This window comes from Macaca mulatta, chromosome 2, assembly GCF_049350105.2.
Source record: "Macaca mulatta isolate MMU2019108-1 chromosome 2, T2T-MMU8v2.0, whole genome shotgun sequence".
Taxonomy (NCBI): Eukaryota; Metazoa; Chordata; class Mammalia; order Primates; family Cercopithecidae; genus Macaca; species Macaca mulatta.
Genome location: NC_133407.1, coordinates 128,208,696 through 128,228,552, shown reverse-complemented (window position 1 = coordinate 128,228,552; position 19,857 = coordinate 128,208,696). Strand labels below are relative to the sequence as shown.

General features: G+C 37.8%; 1 protein-coding gene across 2 annotated transcripts in view; it reads left to right on the top strand.

Annotated features, from left to right (window-relative positions):
• ADAMTS9 (ADAM metallopeptidase with thrombospondin type 1 motif 9) overlaps window positions 1-19,857 on the top strand; it is a 178,310-nt gene that overhangs the window by 19,630 nt on the left and 138,823 nt on the right. For both annotated transcript variants that reach the window (XM_015130468.3, XM_077994228.1), the window contains exons 4-8: window positions 13,172-13,461; window positions 16,051-16,134; window positions 16,236-16,351; window positions 17,463-17,503; window positions 17,612-17,717. In XM_015130468.3, coding sequence (XP_014985954.2) covers window positions 13,172-13,461; window positions 16,051-16,134; window positions 16,236-16,351; window positions 17,463-17,503; window positions 17,612-17,717 — 637 coding nt within the window. The remainder of the gene's footprint in view (window positions 1-13,171; window positions 13,462-16,050; window positions 16,135-16,235; window positions 16,352-17,462; window positions 17,504-17,611; window positions 17,718-19,857) is intronic.

Genomic DNA, 19,857 nt, shown 5'->3' with positions numbered 1-19,857 from the left:
CTAGTGTTTTCCTTCCATTTCTCTATTAATGTATAATTTACATACCATAACATTTAACCTTTCTAGTGTATAGCTCTGCAGGTTTTAGCAAATGTATAGTCGTAGAACCATCATGATAATCACGTTATAGAGCAGTTTTTGGTGTCCTTTGTAATCAGCCCCTCTCCCCACTCCTGTTTTCTGTCTCTATAGTTTTGTCTTTTGCAGAATATAGAAATAATCACTAAGCACAGTGTGTTTGAGGTTCATCCACATTGTTGCCTGTATCAGTAATTCATCCTTTTTTATTGGTGAGCAGTATTCCATTGAATGGATATGCCACCATTTCTTTAACCATTACGTACTTGAGCAACAGTTTTTGACCATTACAAATAAAGCCACTATAAATATTTGCATACAGATTTTTGTGTGAATATAAGTTTCCACTTCATTTGGATAAATACCTAGGCATAAGATTACTGGCTTAGGTGGTTAATGTATGTTTCACTCTATTAGAAACTGCCAATATATTTTTCAAAGTGGTTGTGCCATTTTGTAGCCCCACCTGCAGGGTATGAAAGTTCCATTTCCTCTGCATCCTCTCCAGCACTTGGTATTGTCAACATTTTGCTGTTCTGCTTTTGTTTTTTGAAGTTTAGCTATTCTAATAGGTGTTTAGTGGAATTTCATTGCAGTTTTCATTTACATTTACCTAAAGACTAATGATATTGGGTATTTCTTCATGTGCATATTTGCTGTCCAAGTATCTTCTTTGGTGAAGTATCTGTTCAAATCTTTCAGCAATTTTTTAAAACTTAGAATATTTGTTTTCTTATTACTGAAGTCTGAAAGTTCTTTATTCTGTATATAAGTCCTTTGTCAGATATAGTTTGCAAATATTGTCTCCCAGATTGTGGCTTGTCTTTCAAAAAGTCTCTTAATTTGTAAATGCTTATTTCATACACAGCTTCTTTATTTTATTGCCAGTACTTCATGCACCATAGATTTCATGCAGTCCCAGAACTACATAGCAAGTGTAGTGGAGCATGCAGTATAGAGCTTGTCCAAAAAATGGAATAGGAGAGGCTTATTTAGGATTTATTATTCAAAGCCATGGTCTAGGCCAAGAGAAGAGGCAGTTGTTATTTTTATTGCTCTTCTGTATCCAGAAACACAACTCTCCATGTCCAACCAGTATACTTTGTGATGGCAATGTGTTGTCTTAGCTCATGGGTGAAAACAGGTCCAGAGGAGCCTCTTCATAGGTAAGAATGCAACTGTGTTGTTTTGCATGTATGTTACATGTGTGTATGTGCATGCAGACAGCTCGAGAGAAAGAGTCAGAGGGACAATGAGACAGAGACAGAGGTAAAATAGTTTGGTGTTAATAGTATGAGATTCAGCCCTTACGACCACATGCCCTGCTGCTGAAGAGGGATAGAAGATGTAACTCCATAAATCCTGAAAGTTTCCATCCTGTGCTTTGTGGACAATTTAAATGCTTTTCCAGAGATATCTTTGATTGTATACTTTTTTGTTTCTTTCAAGCCAGTTTCATAATTCTCACATTTGATGTTATTTCATTGTAACACGTCAGATTAGAGAAAATAGAAGTGGTTTTTCAGAAACTATTATCTGTTTCAGCAGGTCCGAAATAAAATTTTCCCAATGAGTAATGGAGATGTGTAGACTGTACTCCCCTTAATATAATTTAACATCAGCAAAAGTCCACTTCTTTTGTGTTGGTCTCTCTCTTTTGGAGTTACTCTGTCTTCTTCTTCCCTGCCACCCTGCTGACTGTTTCATCCATACCCTTTCTGAGAGTGACAGTGGCTCAGAGGGAATCTCTGTTGGGTTTTGCCCCTTTGGAAACTGAGGACTTCATTTTTAATCATCATTCACTTTTATCTTATAAAATACAAGAATTCATAAATTTTTAATACTGGGGGAAACTTTAGCGAGAACTTCTATTCCAGGCCTTCTCTTTATGGATAAGAGGATCAAGGCCCAGAACTTCGAAGGGACTCCTAATATTGGAGCTAGAACGAATGGCAAAATTGAACACAGGCTTCTTACTTCCCAGTCCTGTGTTCTTTCCAGGCTGTAACACAAGGAAAAGCTGCAGATGGTGCCTGGAAAGGGGATCAAAAGTATGACTCAAATGAGCTTTGGGAAGTGCCATTGTATTTATTTTAAGTGTGGGAATAATTAGGAATGAACTGGTGAGACTGTTCAAGAAGTTGTCTCAAGCTGATAGAGAAAGATAGAAAGGTTTCAATTCATTTAAGGGATTAAGTTGTCACATCGAAAGCTGAGTATACAGCAACCAAATATGATTTTAAAATAAATAAACCCATCAAGCCTTTTCTGAGCTGGACCAGGGTATTGGGGAAGGTGGCCTGTGGCTGGGGAGGAAGACCAGTGAGGTCCACCGGTCACTGGAGTACAGCATGCCCCTGTGGTCACTCACTTCCATGGTCATGGAACATGGACATTGGGACGAGAAAGGGTTTCAGTTGCAGGCCCTATAAACCAGTCCTCAGGGCCTATAAACTAGAAGACCTGTGTATCAAAAGAATGTGGGAGATACACTCCCTACGAGTTGCTTACATGCCTTTTCAAAGAGCTCCAGCCCAACTGCGCTTTAATCTCTGATATGAGAATGATACCTAGACCCACCACAGGCACCACATTCAGCGTCAGGGCCACCCACAAGCTGCAGTGAAATGTCAGATAGCAGGCAGATCCCAGCAGCAGGCCTGGGAGCCACTTCATTCCAGCAGCCTTAACCTGCTGCTCATTCTAAGTAATGAGAGTTAGCACAGCCCGTGCCTCCAGAGTACTTCCTACCCACCAGGCCCCGTTCTAACACTTTATGTAGACTAAGTCATTTCACCCTCCCTACTGCCCTATTAGGCACGAACTGTCATTATCCCCTTTTCACAGATGAGGAAACTGAGGCACAGAGGGCTGAAGTGACTCACCAGAGGTCACAAAGATTGAATGCAGAGCAGCTGGGATTTACACACAGGTCTCTCTGATTCCTGAGCTCACACTCTTATCTCCCACAACACGCTGTCTCCTGTATCCACTCTGCAAACACTTCCTGCCTAGAATGCATCATCCTATACGGTCACCAGGAGGCCCTTGAGATGTGGCTAGTGTCACATTTTGAAATAATATTTTGCATAATTGGGTTCAATAGAATCTATTATTAAAATTAATTTAATCTGTTCCTTTTGACGTTAAAAAAATGTGGCTACTAGAAATTCTTAACTTCCACGTGTGGCTTGCATTTTATTTCTACTGGAGAGTGCAAGCCTGGGAGATGCCAAGCCGTGGCACAAAGCAGCCTGAGAAGCGGCCATGGCAAGCGAGCTGCAGCCAGGACAGGGTGGCTGTGGGCAGCTGGCACCCTGCCAGGCAGAAAGATCACTCTCCCACTACTGCTAAGAGATAGAGTGAGTCGAAACCAACATTTCCCAAATAGTACTTCGCAGGATATTGATAGCAAAACTAAATGTCTCTTAGTAAAATACAGGCCCTAGGATGTTCAGCATCTTATACTACTTCAAATAGATACTTTAAGTATTTTCACAAGTTATTTCAAGTGTCCCTCAGTTTCCTCATTTATGAAATGAAGGTAATAGTTCCTACCTTATCGGGTTGCTTTGAGGAATAATCAAGTGCTTAGAAGAGTGCCTGACAATGCGGGGTCTTTTTTTTTTCCATATGAACTTTAAAGCAGTTTTTTCCAATTCTGTGAAGAAAGTCATTGGTAGCTTAATGGGGATGGCATTGAATCTATAAATCACGTTGGGCAGTATGGCCGTTGTCACAATATTGATTCCTCCTATCCATGAGCATGGTAGCTTCCATTTGTTTGTGTCCTCTTTTGGAAACCATCATTCTCAGCAAACTATCGCAAGAACAGAAAACCAAATACCACATGTTCTCACTCATAGGTGGGAATTGAACGATGAGATCTCCCACTCGGACACAGGAAGGGGAACATCACACACAGGGTCCTATTGTGGGGAGTGGGGGAGAGGGGAGGGATAGCATTAGGAGATATACCTAATGTAAATGACAAGTTAATGGGCGCAGCACACCAACATGGCTCATGTATACATATGTAACAAACCTGCACGTTGTGCACATGTACCCTAGAACTTAAAGTATAATTTAAAAAAAGAGTCCCTGACACAGAGAAAAGCACTCAACAAACGTTGGCCAGTACGATTATGGCCTGTAGTCATTGTTGTTATCACACTTAGTTGAAGGAGTTATAGAATGGAGAATGAAAAGGACACAGAAGGGCTTTTGGGGCTAGTGTACCCAAATCTCAAGCCCAAGTCAGCAAATTTAACTCCCCAGGTAGCTGAAGACACCCACCCCCTTAAAAGGTAGTGAGGGGACCCTCAGACACCTCCCACTGCCCACCACTGCTCCTTGAAAGCCAAGAAGCTTCTCAGTTGTTGCCTTCCACTCGCACACCCTTCTCTCCCTGAGAGGGAAGCCCATCCACACATCCCACCTGCGTTTTGTTATAGTGCCAGTGATGGTGCTGTCCCCATCACTTGCCTCTTAACTTGGCAAAGATCCTGTAAGTTTGGCAATCACGCGTTTCAACAAATGTAAACTGGTTTCTTTCCTGCAAGACTTCTCAGGGCTCTTAAAATGCTAATATGCATGGAGAAAGTTCCAGATGTGCAAGCTGTGTTAAGTGTTTTGCAAAGTTAATTGATTTGTTTTTGAAACTATCTTATGGGACTAATGTTCCATAAACCACTCTCATGGAAACATTGTTTATAAAGGTTCAGGCCAGCCCAAAATGAGTCTTAGCCACAATCCCTTCTGCCATCACTCTTTGTATTTATTTACTGTCAGCACTGTGCATGTGGTGCTACTTGACACTGGGCACATCACTTAAAAAATAATAATAAAACAAACAAAAAGAAAAAAACAGCTCACACTGTTGTTTGCTTTGTTGATTTTTGTAGAGATAGGGTCTCCCTATGTTGCCCATGCTGGTCTTGAACTCCTGGCCTCAAGCATTCCTCCTGCCTTCGCCTCCTAAATTTCTGGGATTACACGAGGAGCCACTGTGCCCCATAAAATATTCTTTCTAAAACAGAATTGTTTTGTTTGAGAATGTCAATATCCTAATTTATAAAGAGCAGATGTTTTGCATTCTTCAAGTAAAACAATACCACTAATAATTATTATTACATTAAATGTGTAATGGACCTGTCTTCTGTGCCATGCCCTGCTTTAAGGGCATTTTATGTATTATCTCTTTCAATCTCCACAGTTACTCTTTGCAGTATGCTGTTACTATCATCATTTTACAGATAAGGAAACTGAGGCTTTAAAGCAGGAAATGACACAAGAAAGGGCAACTAGAATAGCTTTAGGGCAGGAATGGGAACCAGGGTTGGCCTGGCTCCAGAATCCAAGTGGAAAACCACAGATGATTCCTGTGCAGATTTGCTTCTCTCTGTCAAGCTTGGGTGGAACAGAAAGGGGTCTCGCCTTGCTCCTGAATCCTCCCTTTGGTCCTGTGCTATGTGAAGTCACAAGGTAGCCCAGCGCCTGCAGGAAATTCAGTTAAATTTTGATAAACCTTACAAAATAGAGAGCAATAATTAACTTCCCAACTGTTAATGTTAACATTCAGATCTCCTAGGCCCAACCCCATTTGGTGGGAAACACTTCAGTGAGTTAACCACTGAATAACAAGGCCTGGCTGGTATTTGCTGAAATAATCCCAGTTATTTAGTAACATACTGTGCATTTTATTGTATTAAAATGTGAAATGAAGCTCATTTAAAACATTTTTACCAATAAATCAGCAGATGTTAAAAGTTTTTCGCTGTGAGATTTTTTAAAAATAAGTATATCATCTTAAATTTTTATAATCATTTTTTTTAAAAAGATTGGACCCACGTTTTATTCTTGTTTTGTCATTGCTGTTGTTTATTTCAACTTATCTAGCCCAGTACTTGGCACAAAATCGATGTTCAAGGAGTGAATTTTTTTAAAATTTAACTTACAATTTATGAGAAATTCTCTATATGATTTCTTATTTAATTCTCAAAATAGCCGTAAGATGGAAGCAAGTATTTATACACCCATTTAAAGGTCAGGAAACTGAGGCCCAGAGAAGTGACTCAGAAAAGATCCTTCAGATGGGATAGTAGGGTGAAGACGAGCCCTCAGCACTTCTGGTCTTGTAGTTCCTCCTCTTTTCACGGTATCATAAAGCTGGATGTCAGAAATGCAATCAGGCACACTCTGTGCTGATTTTCCCCACTAGGAGTATACAGCTCATGTCTTTGAAATTGTTATTGTAAGCCAGAAAATTGTTTTTAAGCACACTTAGTCTCTCTACCTTAAATGGTTCCTTTTACTTCTAACTCACTTTATGACTTTATGACTGGCAAAAAAAAAAAAAAGAAAGAAAAATATGGTAACGATATTTATTCATTCCTTCCTATGCACTAGGCACTGTGCTAGCACTTTGCATGCATGATCTCCAATTATTCCTCAAAGCCACTCTATGAAATAAGTACTGTTTTTAACTCCACGTTATAAGCAGGTGTCAGTTGTTTGCCCAAGGTCAAATAGGACTTAAATCAGGCTGCCCTTCCTTCGCTGCACGAGTTCTTCAAACATTGGCTGTTTGTGGCAGTGTAAGCATGACTACTTCCCTTTTGTGAGCATCAACGCCAAAGTAGTTGCAAAAGCCGATATTAACTCATGTCCTTGTAATAAAATGTTAGAACTGTAATACCTATGATGTGGTGATAGGAAACATACACTTGCCAGTTAGAGCTTTTTTAAACGTCTAAAATTATTTACATGCATATATGAGGATTCAGATTGCTAAGTATTACACTTTTCTTCTAATGCAAACATGCACTTACTAATTGGAGGCATCAGTATGCTATTTTAGGATTTGAGCTAGGCCAAGTTTTTCATTAAGCTATTTAATTAAGTAAACATGATTAACTTTCGAGGAATCCTCAAAGAAGAAGAAACATGAAAAAATGATGTCCTGTTTCCAGGTGTCTTATTTGAACTTCAAGAGGAAGCAAGAAAATGGTGTAGCCACTTTGGAAAACAATTTGGCAGTTCCTCAAAATGTTATACGTAGAGTTACCGTATGACCTGGCAACTCTACTGCTATGTATATATACAACAAAAACAAAAATATATTCACCCAAAACCCTGTACATGAATGTTCATAGCAGCAATGTTCTTATTCAGTTGGGTTGAATGTCCACCCAAATGTCCACCAACTGATGAATGGATAAACATTATGTGGTATATCCATACAGTGGAATATTTAACAGTAACAGGTAATGGAATACTGATGAATGCTACAACATAGAAGAAACTTGAAAACATTGTGCTAAGTGAAAGAAGCCAGTCACAGAAGGCCACATATTGTATGACTCTACTTAAATGACATGTCAGAATAGGCAAATTCGTAAATACAACAATATAGGTTAGTGATTGCCAGGGGCTGAGGAAAGGGGAGAATGTAATGACTGCTATGAGGTATGGGATTTCTCCTTGGGAATATGAAATTATTCTAAGGTTAGATGGTGGCCTTGATTGTGGAACTCTGCGAATATCCTGAAAACTATTGATCTTCATACTTTGAAAATTGTACTTTATACAAATAATCTTAAACTATTATTGAAAAGTTATCATAAATGTAAAACTATATATGAGGAAAAAAAGAAGAGCAAGAATACACAGACCATTTTTACAGTGCTTTCCAGGGCAGTGAAATTTTATTATGTAGCCTATTCTGATTAAACTGTAAGCAAAGTGACTTTGCAAATTCCTGAAACACGAGCCTCTATTCCTCCTTTAGCATTATACTAAAAGCTCACAAAAGAGAAATGTGGATGACTTTCTGTTTATCCTAACAGTGTGTACTCTGTGGGTGAAAACTATTCTGTTATTACAATTCTATTCAGAAGCAAGAGAGTTGAGTGGGTATACAAGATATAGTGTCTATTTTTAATGCTATTTTTAATGAGAAATTCAAAGTTGCTTGCTAAAATGGTGAATGTGATAGAAATTAGTTGGACTAATTAGGTCAATAAATATGATTCTAACTCATTAGGAGAAAAGGTCAGATTGATAAAAGACTGAAGAGCATTCTGTTTTAGAAGAAATTGCTTTTGATCCTGAAGAAATAATTTGGGTTTTGCATTTTCATGCCATCTAAAGTATGCTGAATTATTTCTTTGATACACAGATTACTTGTGGGTGAAATATCCTCTAGAAATATTACAATTACATGAGTCGTTTGCTAGTAGAGATTGTAGCCTTTTTCTGATTAATGCCTTCATTTATTTGATTATATTTATAAGTATACTTTGTTTCCAATTATGGCCTTGATTCATCTGCAGGTTTTCTTGTGCCCAAGTCCCCTCTGATGATTCTGATAGTACATTTGTTTTTCCCCTTAGTGGTCAAAAAAAAAAAAAAAAAAAAAAGAATTCCATACAACATTTCCTGAGTGCTGTTCTCACTCAGTAGTTTTCTCCAAGTAAATCCAATAAATAAAATTGTAATATTTACAGAAAACATTAAATAAGGATTATTTACTTTTCACAAACTTAGTGATATAGTTTCTCTTTTTTAAACAGCTTTATTGAAGTATAAGTCTCATACGTACTATTCACCCATTTAAACTATACGATTTGATGATTTTTTGGTAATCCACAGATATGTATAATCATCATTTCAGTCAATTTTAGGATATTTTTATCACTTGAGGAAAGAATCTGTACTTCTTAGCTAACCACACTTCCATCTCCCCACTCCATCTCTATCCAAAATACTTCAGACTAGAAGTCTTTCAGATTTTGGATTTTTTGGATTTTAGAAAGCTTGCATATACTACACAGAGTGAGACATCTTGAGCATAGGACCCCAGTCTAATCACATATCTTTCATATACACCTCATACACATAGGCTGAAGGCAATTTTATTCAACAGTTTTATTAATTGTGTGCATGAAATAAAGTTTGTGTTAAATACTTATGTGTGGAATTTTTCACTTGGTGGTGTCATGTCAGCATTTAAAAGTTTTGAATTTTGGAGTATTTTGGATTTGGAGTTTTCAGATTAGGGATGCCCAACTTGTACTACTCTACTTTCTGTCTCTGTAGATTTCCCGGTTTTAGACATTTCCTATGACTGGAGTCCTTTGATGTGTGGTCTTTTGTGACTGGCTTCTTTCACTTTCCTGGTAGAATAAAGTCCATCAAAGTGTTTTATAATGATAAAAAAGTCAATGTATCAGGAAGATATAATAATTATAAGCATGTATGCACCTGATAACGGAACACCAAAATACATGAAGCAAAAACTGACCAGAAATGGAAGGAGAAATAGACAATTCAGCAACAATAATTGGAAACTTCAGCACCCCACTTTCAATAATGGATAGAGCAGCCAGGCAGAAGATTGACAAGGAAGTAGAAAAGTTGCCCAACACTATAAACCAACTACTAACAGATATCTATAGGACACGTTACCCCACAAACAGCAGAGTATTCTGAAGTGAACATGAAACATTCTCCAGCACACACCGGATACAAGAACATAAAACAGATTTCAATACATTTAAAAGGATAAAAGTAAGACAAAACATCTTTGCTGATCACAATGTAACAAAATTAGAAATCAATTACAGACAAAAAATGAGAAGCGCAAATGTGTAAATTAAACAGCACCCTTCTAAATGAACAATGATTCAAAGGAGAAATCAGAAAATTTTTTGAGATGAATGAAAATGAAGACTCAATATACCAAAACATGGGATGCTGCTAAAGCAGGGCTTAGAAGAAAATTTATAGTTGTAAATACTTCTGTGAAGAAAGAAGGTCTCAAATCAATAACCTAACCTTCTACTTTAAGACAACAGAAAGAAAAGAGCAAGTTAAAACTAAAGCAAGCAAAAGAAAAGAAATCGAGATTAGAGCAGAAATCAACAAATGAGAAATAGAAAACCAATAGAGACTTTAAATCTTCTAAAATGTCTAACACTTTACTTACTATAATAAATCAAACTATAATAATTACAGAAGACATTAAGCAAGGATTATTTTTCCCAGTGTAAGTGACATACTTTAATGTATTAAAAAATTTAATTTTCAACATAGCTTCCATACACCTGTTGTAAAAAACAAAAATCTTCGTGAAAATATCCACCAGGCACTGTCTTTTTCTCAACTCATATTTATTTTGGGAGCTGTTCACCATATCATGAGCTCATTTCAAACTGTAGCTGTTGAGAAAGCTCACCTCATAGAGCACGGTTTAGGGAATTGAGCAAATCTACGACTGATTCCTTGTACCTCCACTTCCTGCAATGTGACTTTGAATACGTTGCTAATTTCTTTGAGACTTATTTTCCTCATCAGAAAAATAGAGGTAATTTTCTCACTTTGAAGGGAGTAAGATAGCATACGTAAAAGAGCCTAATTCAATGCCTGGTACATAATAGGTGTGTAATTAATATCTCGTCTATATTCATTTGATGATTTAACAATTAATTTGGCCTTGGTATGCATATACTGAAAACTCATATATGTATACCAATGCCAGTTGGTAGACATGCAATAGCCATTGGCATTGGTATACATATATGAGTGTTCTTGAAAGAAAAACTAGAAGAAGAAGAATGTAATGTTACATCTTATGTACCAGGTTTTAGGCTAGTGATGTTATCTATAACTGGACTGCATATAACTTGTTTGACAGTTTGGACAGATTTTACTATAGTAGTCCTCCCTTATCCTTGGGGGATATGTTCCAAGACCACCAGTGGATGCCTAAAACCACAGATAGTACCAAACGTGATTGCCGTTGGCCAGAAAGTTTCTGTTCCTGTCTTCCAACCACAAATTTAATGCCTCTCCATCTTAAATAAACTGATTGTGCACTGTATCCGTAACTTTTGCAGTTTGAGGTGCGACAGCAAAACTAACACCAGTTTCTTTTCATTCTTCGTAATTTTACAGAGGGAAGATCTGTTCTTACCATAGACTTTAACAACCTCGGCATGCAGAGTTGTTTTTTTTTTTCTTTCCTTATTAAGTTGAGAGTTTTCACCTTTTCACTTAAAGCTAGCACTTTACAGCTTCTCTTTGTCTTAATCCAAATTACCAGCATCACTACTCTTGCACTGTGAGGCCATCATTAAGTAAAATAAGGATTCCTTAAACACAGCACTGCAATACCTCGACAGTCAATCTGATCACCAGAATGGCTACTAGGTGACTAGGTGGGGCGTGTATACAGGATAGATAGCTAGCCTAAAGGATGATTTCCAACCCCAGGCAGGATGGGGCAGGATGGTGCCAGAGTCCATCACACTGCTCAGAATGGTGTGCAATTTAAAGGTTATGAATTGTTTATTTCTGGAATTTTCCATTTAATATTTTAGGACTGAGGTGACTGCAGGTAACTGAAACCAAGGGAAATGAAACCATGAAAAATGGGGGGACCACTGTATTTTAAGAATGACTAAAACACTCAACTTGGGTAAAATGCACATCCTGGCCTAAACTGATTTTCTTAGCAGTTGGTTATAATGGTCAAATATTTAGTCCTTTCAAATATGAAATCACTTACAATCTAACTGTTTTTAATTTTTATTTTTACCTTTGGTATTGATGTGACAAATTCTATCCCTTATGGTTAGGTAAGCATACTTCTTCATTGTAGAATTCTGTTGCCTATTTTAGACCACAAGCTGGTGGCATTAAAGCATTAAAGCACATTTATGATCTGATTGTCAAGTTAACTGATTAAATTCTGTTTTTACTCAAAGTGTATTTTGGCAGGCATTTTAATGCTTATTCTGTTTATTGCATAGTTGATGATGCAAAAATTCAGTATTTTCATCAGCAATATAAACTTCAAGCCAAGTTGGAAACTAGTGATTCTCAAAATGTCAGTGTTAATATCAGTCACCTGGGGATCTAGTTAAGCGTAGATTCAAGCCTGGGGTGGGGCCAAAGAATCTGCTTTTTAACAAGCTTCTAGTTGTTGTCAATTTTGCTGGTCCACGGACCCTGCTTTGAGTAGCAAGACTGTGGAGAACCCAAGAAGAGGCCTAGGCATGAGTTGGAAATCAGTAGAGCTAATCTGACATTATAAATCATGGTCCCAGCTGCCTGCCCAGACTCTCAGAGTTTATTTCCTTAACTGAGCCCTGGAGTAAGTTAATTAAAAATTCAGAGACATTGAATTGCTGTGATTCTATTCTTATATTTTAAGTACTGAAATGATCTAATAAGGTAATAAAATACCTGGTTGTGCATTTTCTACAGTTCCTTTGTATCGTCTGTTAGCCTGTCCACCTCTCAGACCTCTTTGTATTAGAACTAATTGAATAGCATCAGTGGTATATATGGTGTATATATATATATATATATATATATATATATATATTTTTTTTTTTTTTTTTTTTTTGAGACAGAGTCTCCCTTTGTCTCACCCAGGCTGGAGTGCAGTAACGTGATCTAAGCTCACTGCAGGCTCTGCCTCCCAGGTTCAAGCACTTCTCGTGCCTCAGCCTCCTAAGTAGCTGGGATTATAGACGTGCACCACTATGCCTGGCTAATTTTTGTATTTTTGTTAGAGACAGGGTTTTACCATGTTGACCGGTCTAGTCTCAAACTCCTGGCCTCATGAGATTCAACTGCCTTGACCCCCCCCCGCAAAGTACTGGGATTACAGGCATGAGCCACTGCGCCCAGCCTCCATTTAAGTTTTTTAGAGCTCTGTAGCTACATATTGGCCCTTACTATACCTTTGGCAAGAGTGGGATTCCTTGAATCAGTCTCAGCAAGGCTTTTGTTACCAAATGAAAAGAATAAGAATCACATGCCTTGTTTCCCTCAAGCTCAGGCCTGATTTTCTAATACCATAAGTGAGCAAGTGTGAAAGCTTCCCAGGGAAGCAAACCTCAAATCCTTAGTCACTTAGGTGGGAGTACAGATTGAGGTGCATCTATAGAGTCCACGGTATGCAGGACTTGTTTTTGTATGTAATCTGACCACAGAGGCATCAATTTAAAATGTGTCAAATTAAATTCTTAATATAAAATAGCTGTGGCTTGAAATGTAATGCATACCATCTGATTTGTTACAGAACACAAAAATAGGCACAGTAAAGACAAGAAGAAAACCAGAGCAAGAAAATGGGGAGAAAGGATTAACCTGGCTGATGACGTGGCAGCATTAAACAGCGGCTTAGCAACAGAGGCATTTTCTGCCTATGGTAATAAGACGGACAACACAACAGAAAAGAGGACCCACAGAAGGACAAAACGTTTTTTATCCTATCCACGGTTTGTAGAAGTCTTGGTGGTGGCAGACAACAGAATGGTTTCATACCACGGAGAAAACCTTCAACACTATATTTTAACTTTAATGTCAATTGTAAGTACATTCAAACGAAGGTGATTTATGAGGTCTCTAAATGTGCCTTTGGGGAATGGGTTTCCACTCAGTGCTTTGGAGAACCATTCAGAACTGGCATTTCAGCCATTCAGGGAAGTGACTGAACAGAACATAAGATTATTTGTTGGTTGCCTTTTTAAACTGACAACAGTGGTTATCAATATGGAGTATTTATTCTGCGTTAGACAATGTGCTTCTTACTTAAAAGGTATAATTTTGAATCCTGGCAACCCTGCCGGGTGAGATTATCAATCATGCCCATTTTATAGATAAGAAAACTGAGTCTCAGAGGAGTTAGGTCACTTGCCCATGGTCAGGTAAAGTTAATAAATCACTTGGACACTGCCTGTGACCTTTAGCTTGTCCAGTTCCCAAAACCAGTGCTTTTTACCTCACTTAGGAACTTTGCACAGCCAGTTGTGGATATTCAGTAATTCTTAGGGAGGCTGGTTGTGAACCATAGTCACCTGTGGAACTTCTAAATATAGCCTCTTCCCCGGGATTCTAATTAAGTAGCCTGGGGAGTGACACCTAGGAGGCTTTCATTCTATTTTTCTACTCCCATTTTGAATTAAAACCACAATACATTTGCATGATTTTTAAAAAATCAGACAGAACAAAGACTATTGTTAAAAAATAAGTACCATTCTCTATGCAGACTGCCAGGCCCCTTCCCAGAGGCAGCCACTGTTGAAAGTTTTCTTACATGTTTCTAACAAGCACTGCCCAATAGAAATATAATGCAAACCACATATTTAATTTCAAATGTATTTAAATTTTTCAAAAATTTTTTTTTCCTAATTTTAAATTTTCAAGTAGCCACATTAAGAAAAAAAGTTTTTAAGAAAATGGCCAGGTACAGTCACTCATGCCTGTAATCCCAACATTTTAGGAGGCTGAGGTGGAACAATCTCTTGGGGCCTGGAGTTTAAGACCAGCCTGGGCATTATAGCAAGACCTGGTCTCTATAAAAAAAAAAAAAAAAAAAAAAAAATTAGCCAGGTGTGGTGGCATATACCTGGCTCATATATAGTAGGCTGAGGTCCTTGGGAGCTGAGGTGAGAGAATCTCTTGAGCCCAGGAGGCTGCAGTGAGCCTTGATTGTGCCACTGCGCATCAGCCATGGCAACAGAGTGAGACCCTGTCTCAAAAAAAAAGTAAAATATAAACAGGTAAAATTAATTTTAGCAATATATTTTATATCAAATATTATTTTAAAAATTATTGAGGTATTTTACTTTTTTTAATACTAAGCCTTCAAAATCCAGTGTTTTACATTCTCAGTATAACCCAATTTGAGCTAGCCACATACCAGTACTCACTAGCCACATGTGATGAGTGGCCACTGTTGGGCAGTGCAACTCTAGGTATTTCTTATGCAAACACGTTTGCATATACAACTTCTTTTCAAACAGGAGGCATTTTCGCATACTGTATTACACATTGCTATTTTATTGAACGATTCGAGATGGTTCCAGAAAAGCCCATATAGACCTCCTCTTACTCCTTTTCAGCTGTAGCATAACTTTTCTTTCAATGGATGAGCCCTAATTTACCTGAACTAAAACTTATTTTTAATAAATCCCCCAGATGGATATGAAAAGCAATCCTGTTTGGGCATAGCTTTAGGGTTTCTTCTTCCCCCCATGTGGGCTGTGGTACTCCTTGCCTTTTTGTTCACTGCTGTGACCCATTCCCCTCTGCCCTCCGTCAACCCCGCCTGGCCTTCATGCCCCTCTCGCCCCCACATGCTGCTCAGTCCCAGATACCCCAGCCCTCTCATGCCCAGGAGGGAAGGGAACATCTAATCTGGCCCTGCACATATGCATAACCTCATTTTCACTTCTTAATTTCAGATCTCTCATAAGAATTTTTATTATGAACATGGACTTTGGGTCAAACTGCCCTAGGTTGAGAGTTCTGTTTCTGCTACTCACCAGTGTGTTGCCTCAGACAAGTGACTTAATTTCTCTGAGTGACTTAGTTTCCTCATTTGTTGAACAGAGATTTTAATAGTACCCAGACCAGAGTTTTGCTGTATAGAGACTAAATGCATGTGTGTATGTAGTTTTCAGCCAGTTCTCAAGCATTTAGTAAATGTTAGCTCCTATAATTAATTATAATACTACAAAAATAAAAACCCCACCAGGTTAACAAGGTTGTCAAGGACACAAATTGGTGGTAAACATTAAAGAACAGCAGTGTTGGCTAACATGCACCCAATGTGAGATTCTATAAGGTGGCAATCTAGGACTTCAGAAGAGAAGAAAGAGCTTAATGGAAAATTAATATCCAGTGTTCTGGTACAGAGAACTGTTAAGTCACGTGGCAATGCAATTTCAGAGGAATTTAAACTTGTTTGAATTCACTGTTACCTAAAACTGTGATCTATGAATTTTACGAAGAGACTTTACAAAAAGGATTGTTGAGTGAATGAAAAATTCACAACCACAAAATGCATATGTTGCAAGAAACGTAAAAAAGAGGTGGAGCCCAACGTAAGACGTGACTTGCTTATTGCTTACACGGAGTTCACAATTAACTTTGAAAAATTTATCTCGGTTGCAGGTAGCCTCTATCTATAAAGACCCAAGTATTGGAAATTTAATTAATATTGTTATTGTGAACTTAATTGTGATTCATAATGAACAGGTAATAAAGTTTTTTTTCTTTTTTCTTCTATCTGTATCCGAAATGGCATATCTAATTGGTACTGGTACAACAGATTAACTATAATTCTTCTCTGTATTTAGGATGGGCCTTCCATATCTTTTAATGCTCAGACAACATTAAAAAACTTTTGCCAGTGGCAGCATTCGAAGAACAGTCCAGGCGGAATCCATCATGATACTGCTGTTCTCTTAACAAGGTATATGGATTTCTTATTCCTCAGATCTTTCAGTCTCAGGTCAAGTTGATGGGATGTAGTCACGCATTCCTGATAGTCAGCTGCTGGTGGAGGGTTTCTCAGCTTAGGCACTGTTGACATTTTGGGCTGGATAATTCTTTCTGTGCATTGCAAGATGTTTAGCAGCATCCCTGGCCTCTGCTCACTACGTATCAGGAGCACTCCCTCCCCTCAGTTGTGACAACCAGCAATGTCTCCAGACATTGCCACTGCCCTCCGTGGGAAGGGCAGAATCACCTTGGTTGAGAACCACTAACTTATAGATGCCAAGTGAGGAATAAATGTGTTAGGCAGACCTGAAAATGAATGCCTTATATAACAGGCAAGGGCAGCTGCTATTCAGATGGACCTGGCATTGCCATGTAGTATATGAGTTCAGTGTTGCCAGCTTTTGTGATTTTGCAAAAGCCAGAAAAATGAATTTTTTTAAACTGTGAAACCTCCCAATTTTTCTATGGTAGCTACTATCTCAAAATGTTAAAACACTGTAGCAACACAGAGGCATGCTGGCTTAATTGTGCCTCCCACCTCCTGCCATCTCTATTGTGGTCCTGAGCATGTCCTCTTTTTTTTTTTTTATTATACTTTAGGTTCTAGGGTACATGTGCACAATGTGCAGGTTTGTTACATATGTATACGTGTGCCATGTTGGTGTGCTGCACCCATCAACTCGTCAGCACCCATCAACTTGTCATTTACATCAGGTATAACTCCGAGCATGTCCTCTTAAATGAAAGTAAAAGGTATCTTGCACCTTCTCAGGAATGTTCTCAAAGAGTCTTTACAAAACTAGAAACCAGGGTATTGGGAAAATCCTGGTTGGAGAGATTTTTTACTGCTCTGTGACCACCCTGACCACAGAAAAAGACTTCTTAATGTAGTAGTTTATAATTCTTAAATCAACAATTCCAAAATTTTTTCAGTTTTGAAACTCTGGTCTTATGAATTTACTTTTTGTAACCCCCACCCCAAAGTGTGTGCTGTTGTGAATGCCTAGACAACCCTAAAGTATTTACTTATATTGACACTTACTCTTTGATGTCATCAAGGCCTAAGTCTGCTTTGCTTTCAGACAGGATATCTGCAGAGCTCACGACAAATGTGATACCTTAGGTGAGTTCTCTGTGCGTATCTTCTATGGCTAAAACAGTTTACTGCATGTTTTTATTTCAAGCCACAGTTGCTTTTTAGAGTAAACCTTGTTGTTTTTCCTTCTAATAGGCCTGGCTGAACTGGGAACCATTTGTGATCCCTACAGAAGCTGTTCTATTAGTGAAGATAGTGGATTGAGTACAGCTTTTACGATTGCCCATGAGCTGGGTCATGTGTGAGTTTCCTTTCAGTAATTTCATTTAATTCAGAGTGACCTAAACCTTTTATTCCTTCGCGTCAGTGAGCATTTACTTGACTTTCAAGTGTGTAAGACACTTCCCGAGTCATAGTAGAGTTTGCAGGGTGGAAGAGCTTTGAACCTAATTGGGTGAAATGACTTTGACTTCCGATAGTTGAGTAAATGCAGTGCACTCTCTTCAGCCATAGCTTGTGTGTATCTTTGGTTTAACTGCTCAAGTTCAATACATAAGGTCTAATAGTCTCCTTTCCTACTGGGAACTGGAGAAATGGGGTCTTTCCATTCCTTCTACTGAAGCAGAGGATATATTAGCCTAGAGAACTTTCCTGATTTAACACCTTTGTCCAGGAGGGTCCCCCACCATTACTGTGGCCCCCAAGATTTTTACAAAGCCAGACCATTCCTGATTCTAGTTATACACAGTTCTAATTCTGATATTTAGTATCTGGGAACAGTAATATCCCTTTTTTCAGGAAAGAGAATGAACAAAGATAGAAAGAAGGAATCATTTCCTAATTATGATCACTAAGTGGCTATTATGAAATGGCTTTTCCCTTTTGCTTTTTAGAAATAGAGCATGGTTAGAACATGGGGCAAAACACTGCAAATTTACTAGAAATTATTCTGAGTTTTGATCTGCATTATTTTCTTTCTAAGATGATTAAATTACTTATACTATCTATTTTGAAATAATTTTCTGAAAAGATATTATTAATATAGCTGCAGATCAATTTGTGTGGCAGATGGTAACTTTACTTAGAGCTAACATCATTTATAAAACAAGCTTTTCATTCATACATTTAAGGTCCTCTATGTGCAGTGTAGTGTATGAGGCACAGAACAAGATGGATATATACACAGGTGTCTCCAATTTAGCTCAATCGATAACAGGTATATTTTTAAACTAGTACCCTTCAAATGTATTTTAAGAGCACACCCCTTTTCTTTTCTCCAGAGGAAATATAGTCAAATGCCCCCTATTTAGAACATAAAAGAGGTATGGCTTTCCATTAAGCATTTGTGGCAGGCCCAACCTGCTTAGTCAACATCTTCTCTATCCTTGTGTTTTCTGAAGCACCTTTGTGAAACTCAGGGAAGCCTTGAAGAGAATTCCCATTCCAGCTTCCCCAGCTTAGTGGCTGTGGGATTTGATCAAGTAATTAAAGCTCTCTATGGCTCAGTTTTCTCATCTGCAAAATGCAGATAATAACAGTACAGATGTAGAATTCCTTATCCAAAATGCTTGGGACCAGAAATGTTTTGGATTTTGGATTGTCTCAGATTTTTGCAATATTTTCATATACATAATGAGATATCTTGGGGATGGGACTCAAGTTTAAGCAAGAAAGTTATGTTTTGTATATACCTTATGCACATAGCCTAGAGGTAATTGTATATGATATTTTAAATAATTTTATGCATTAAACAAAGTTTGTGTTACACATTTATGTGTGGAATTTTCCACTGGTGTCATGTTGGCACTCAAAAAGTTTTGGATTTTGGAGGATTTTGGATTTGGGGTTTTGAGATTAGGAATGCTCAACCTGTACTATTCATTGGGTAAAATAAGTGATTAAATGAAATAAAGCATCTCAAGCATTTAGCACATTTTCTGGTGTGTTGTGAATACTGAAAAGTCATGGTTATTGTTGTTCGTACGTGTCCAATAAGTATTTATTACTATTTAACTCCTTCAGTGAGCAAATGTGAGTAACATTTGAATGAAAATAAATTTTCAGCTTATTTACATGCTGAAATAAACTTGACTGTATCAAGTAATTGTGAGAGTGGGGAATAAACATCATCTGGGGATGGGAAATAAACACCACTATAGAGAAACTGCTAAGATTTGAATGCCTTGCTTGTTTTAAGTTTGTTGATGCAGGTATTACATTGATTATGCATCAGGGAACTGGAAACCAAGGCATTTATTCTTTTAAGAAAATAGATTCTTAAGCATAAGAGTCTCACGTTTTAAGAACTATTTCTAAATTCAACTAAGATCAAGTTTTTCTGTCTCTGTTGGTGAGTATTAAGAGACATAAACTTTAAAGAAAAAGGGAAAATGTGATAAATTAATGGAATAGACTCCATAGGCTTTTATTCCAACTTTTAT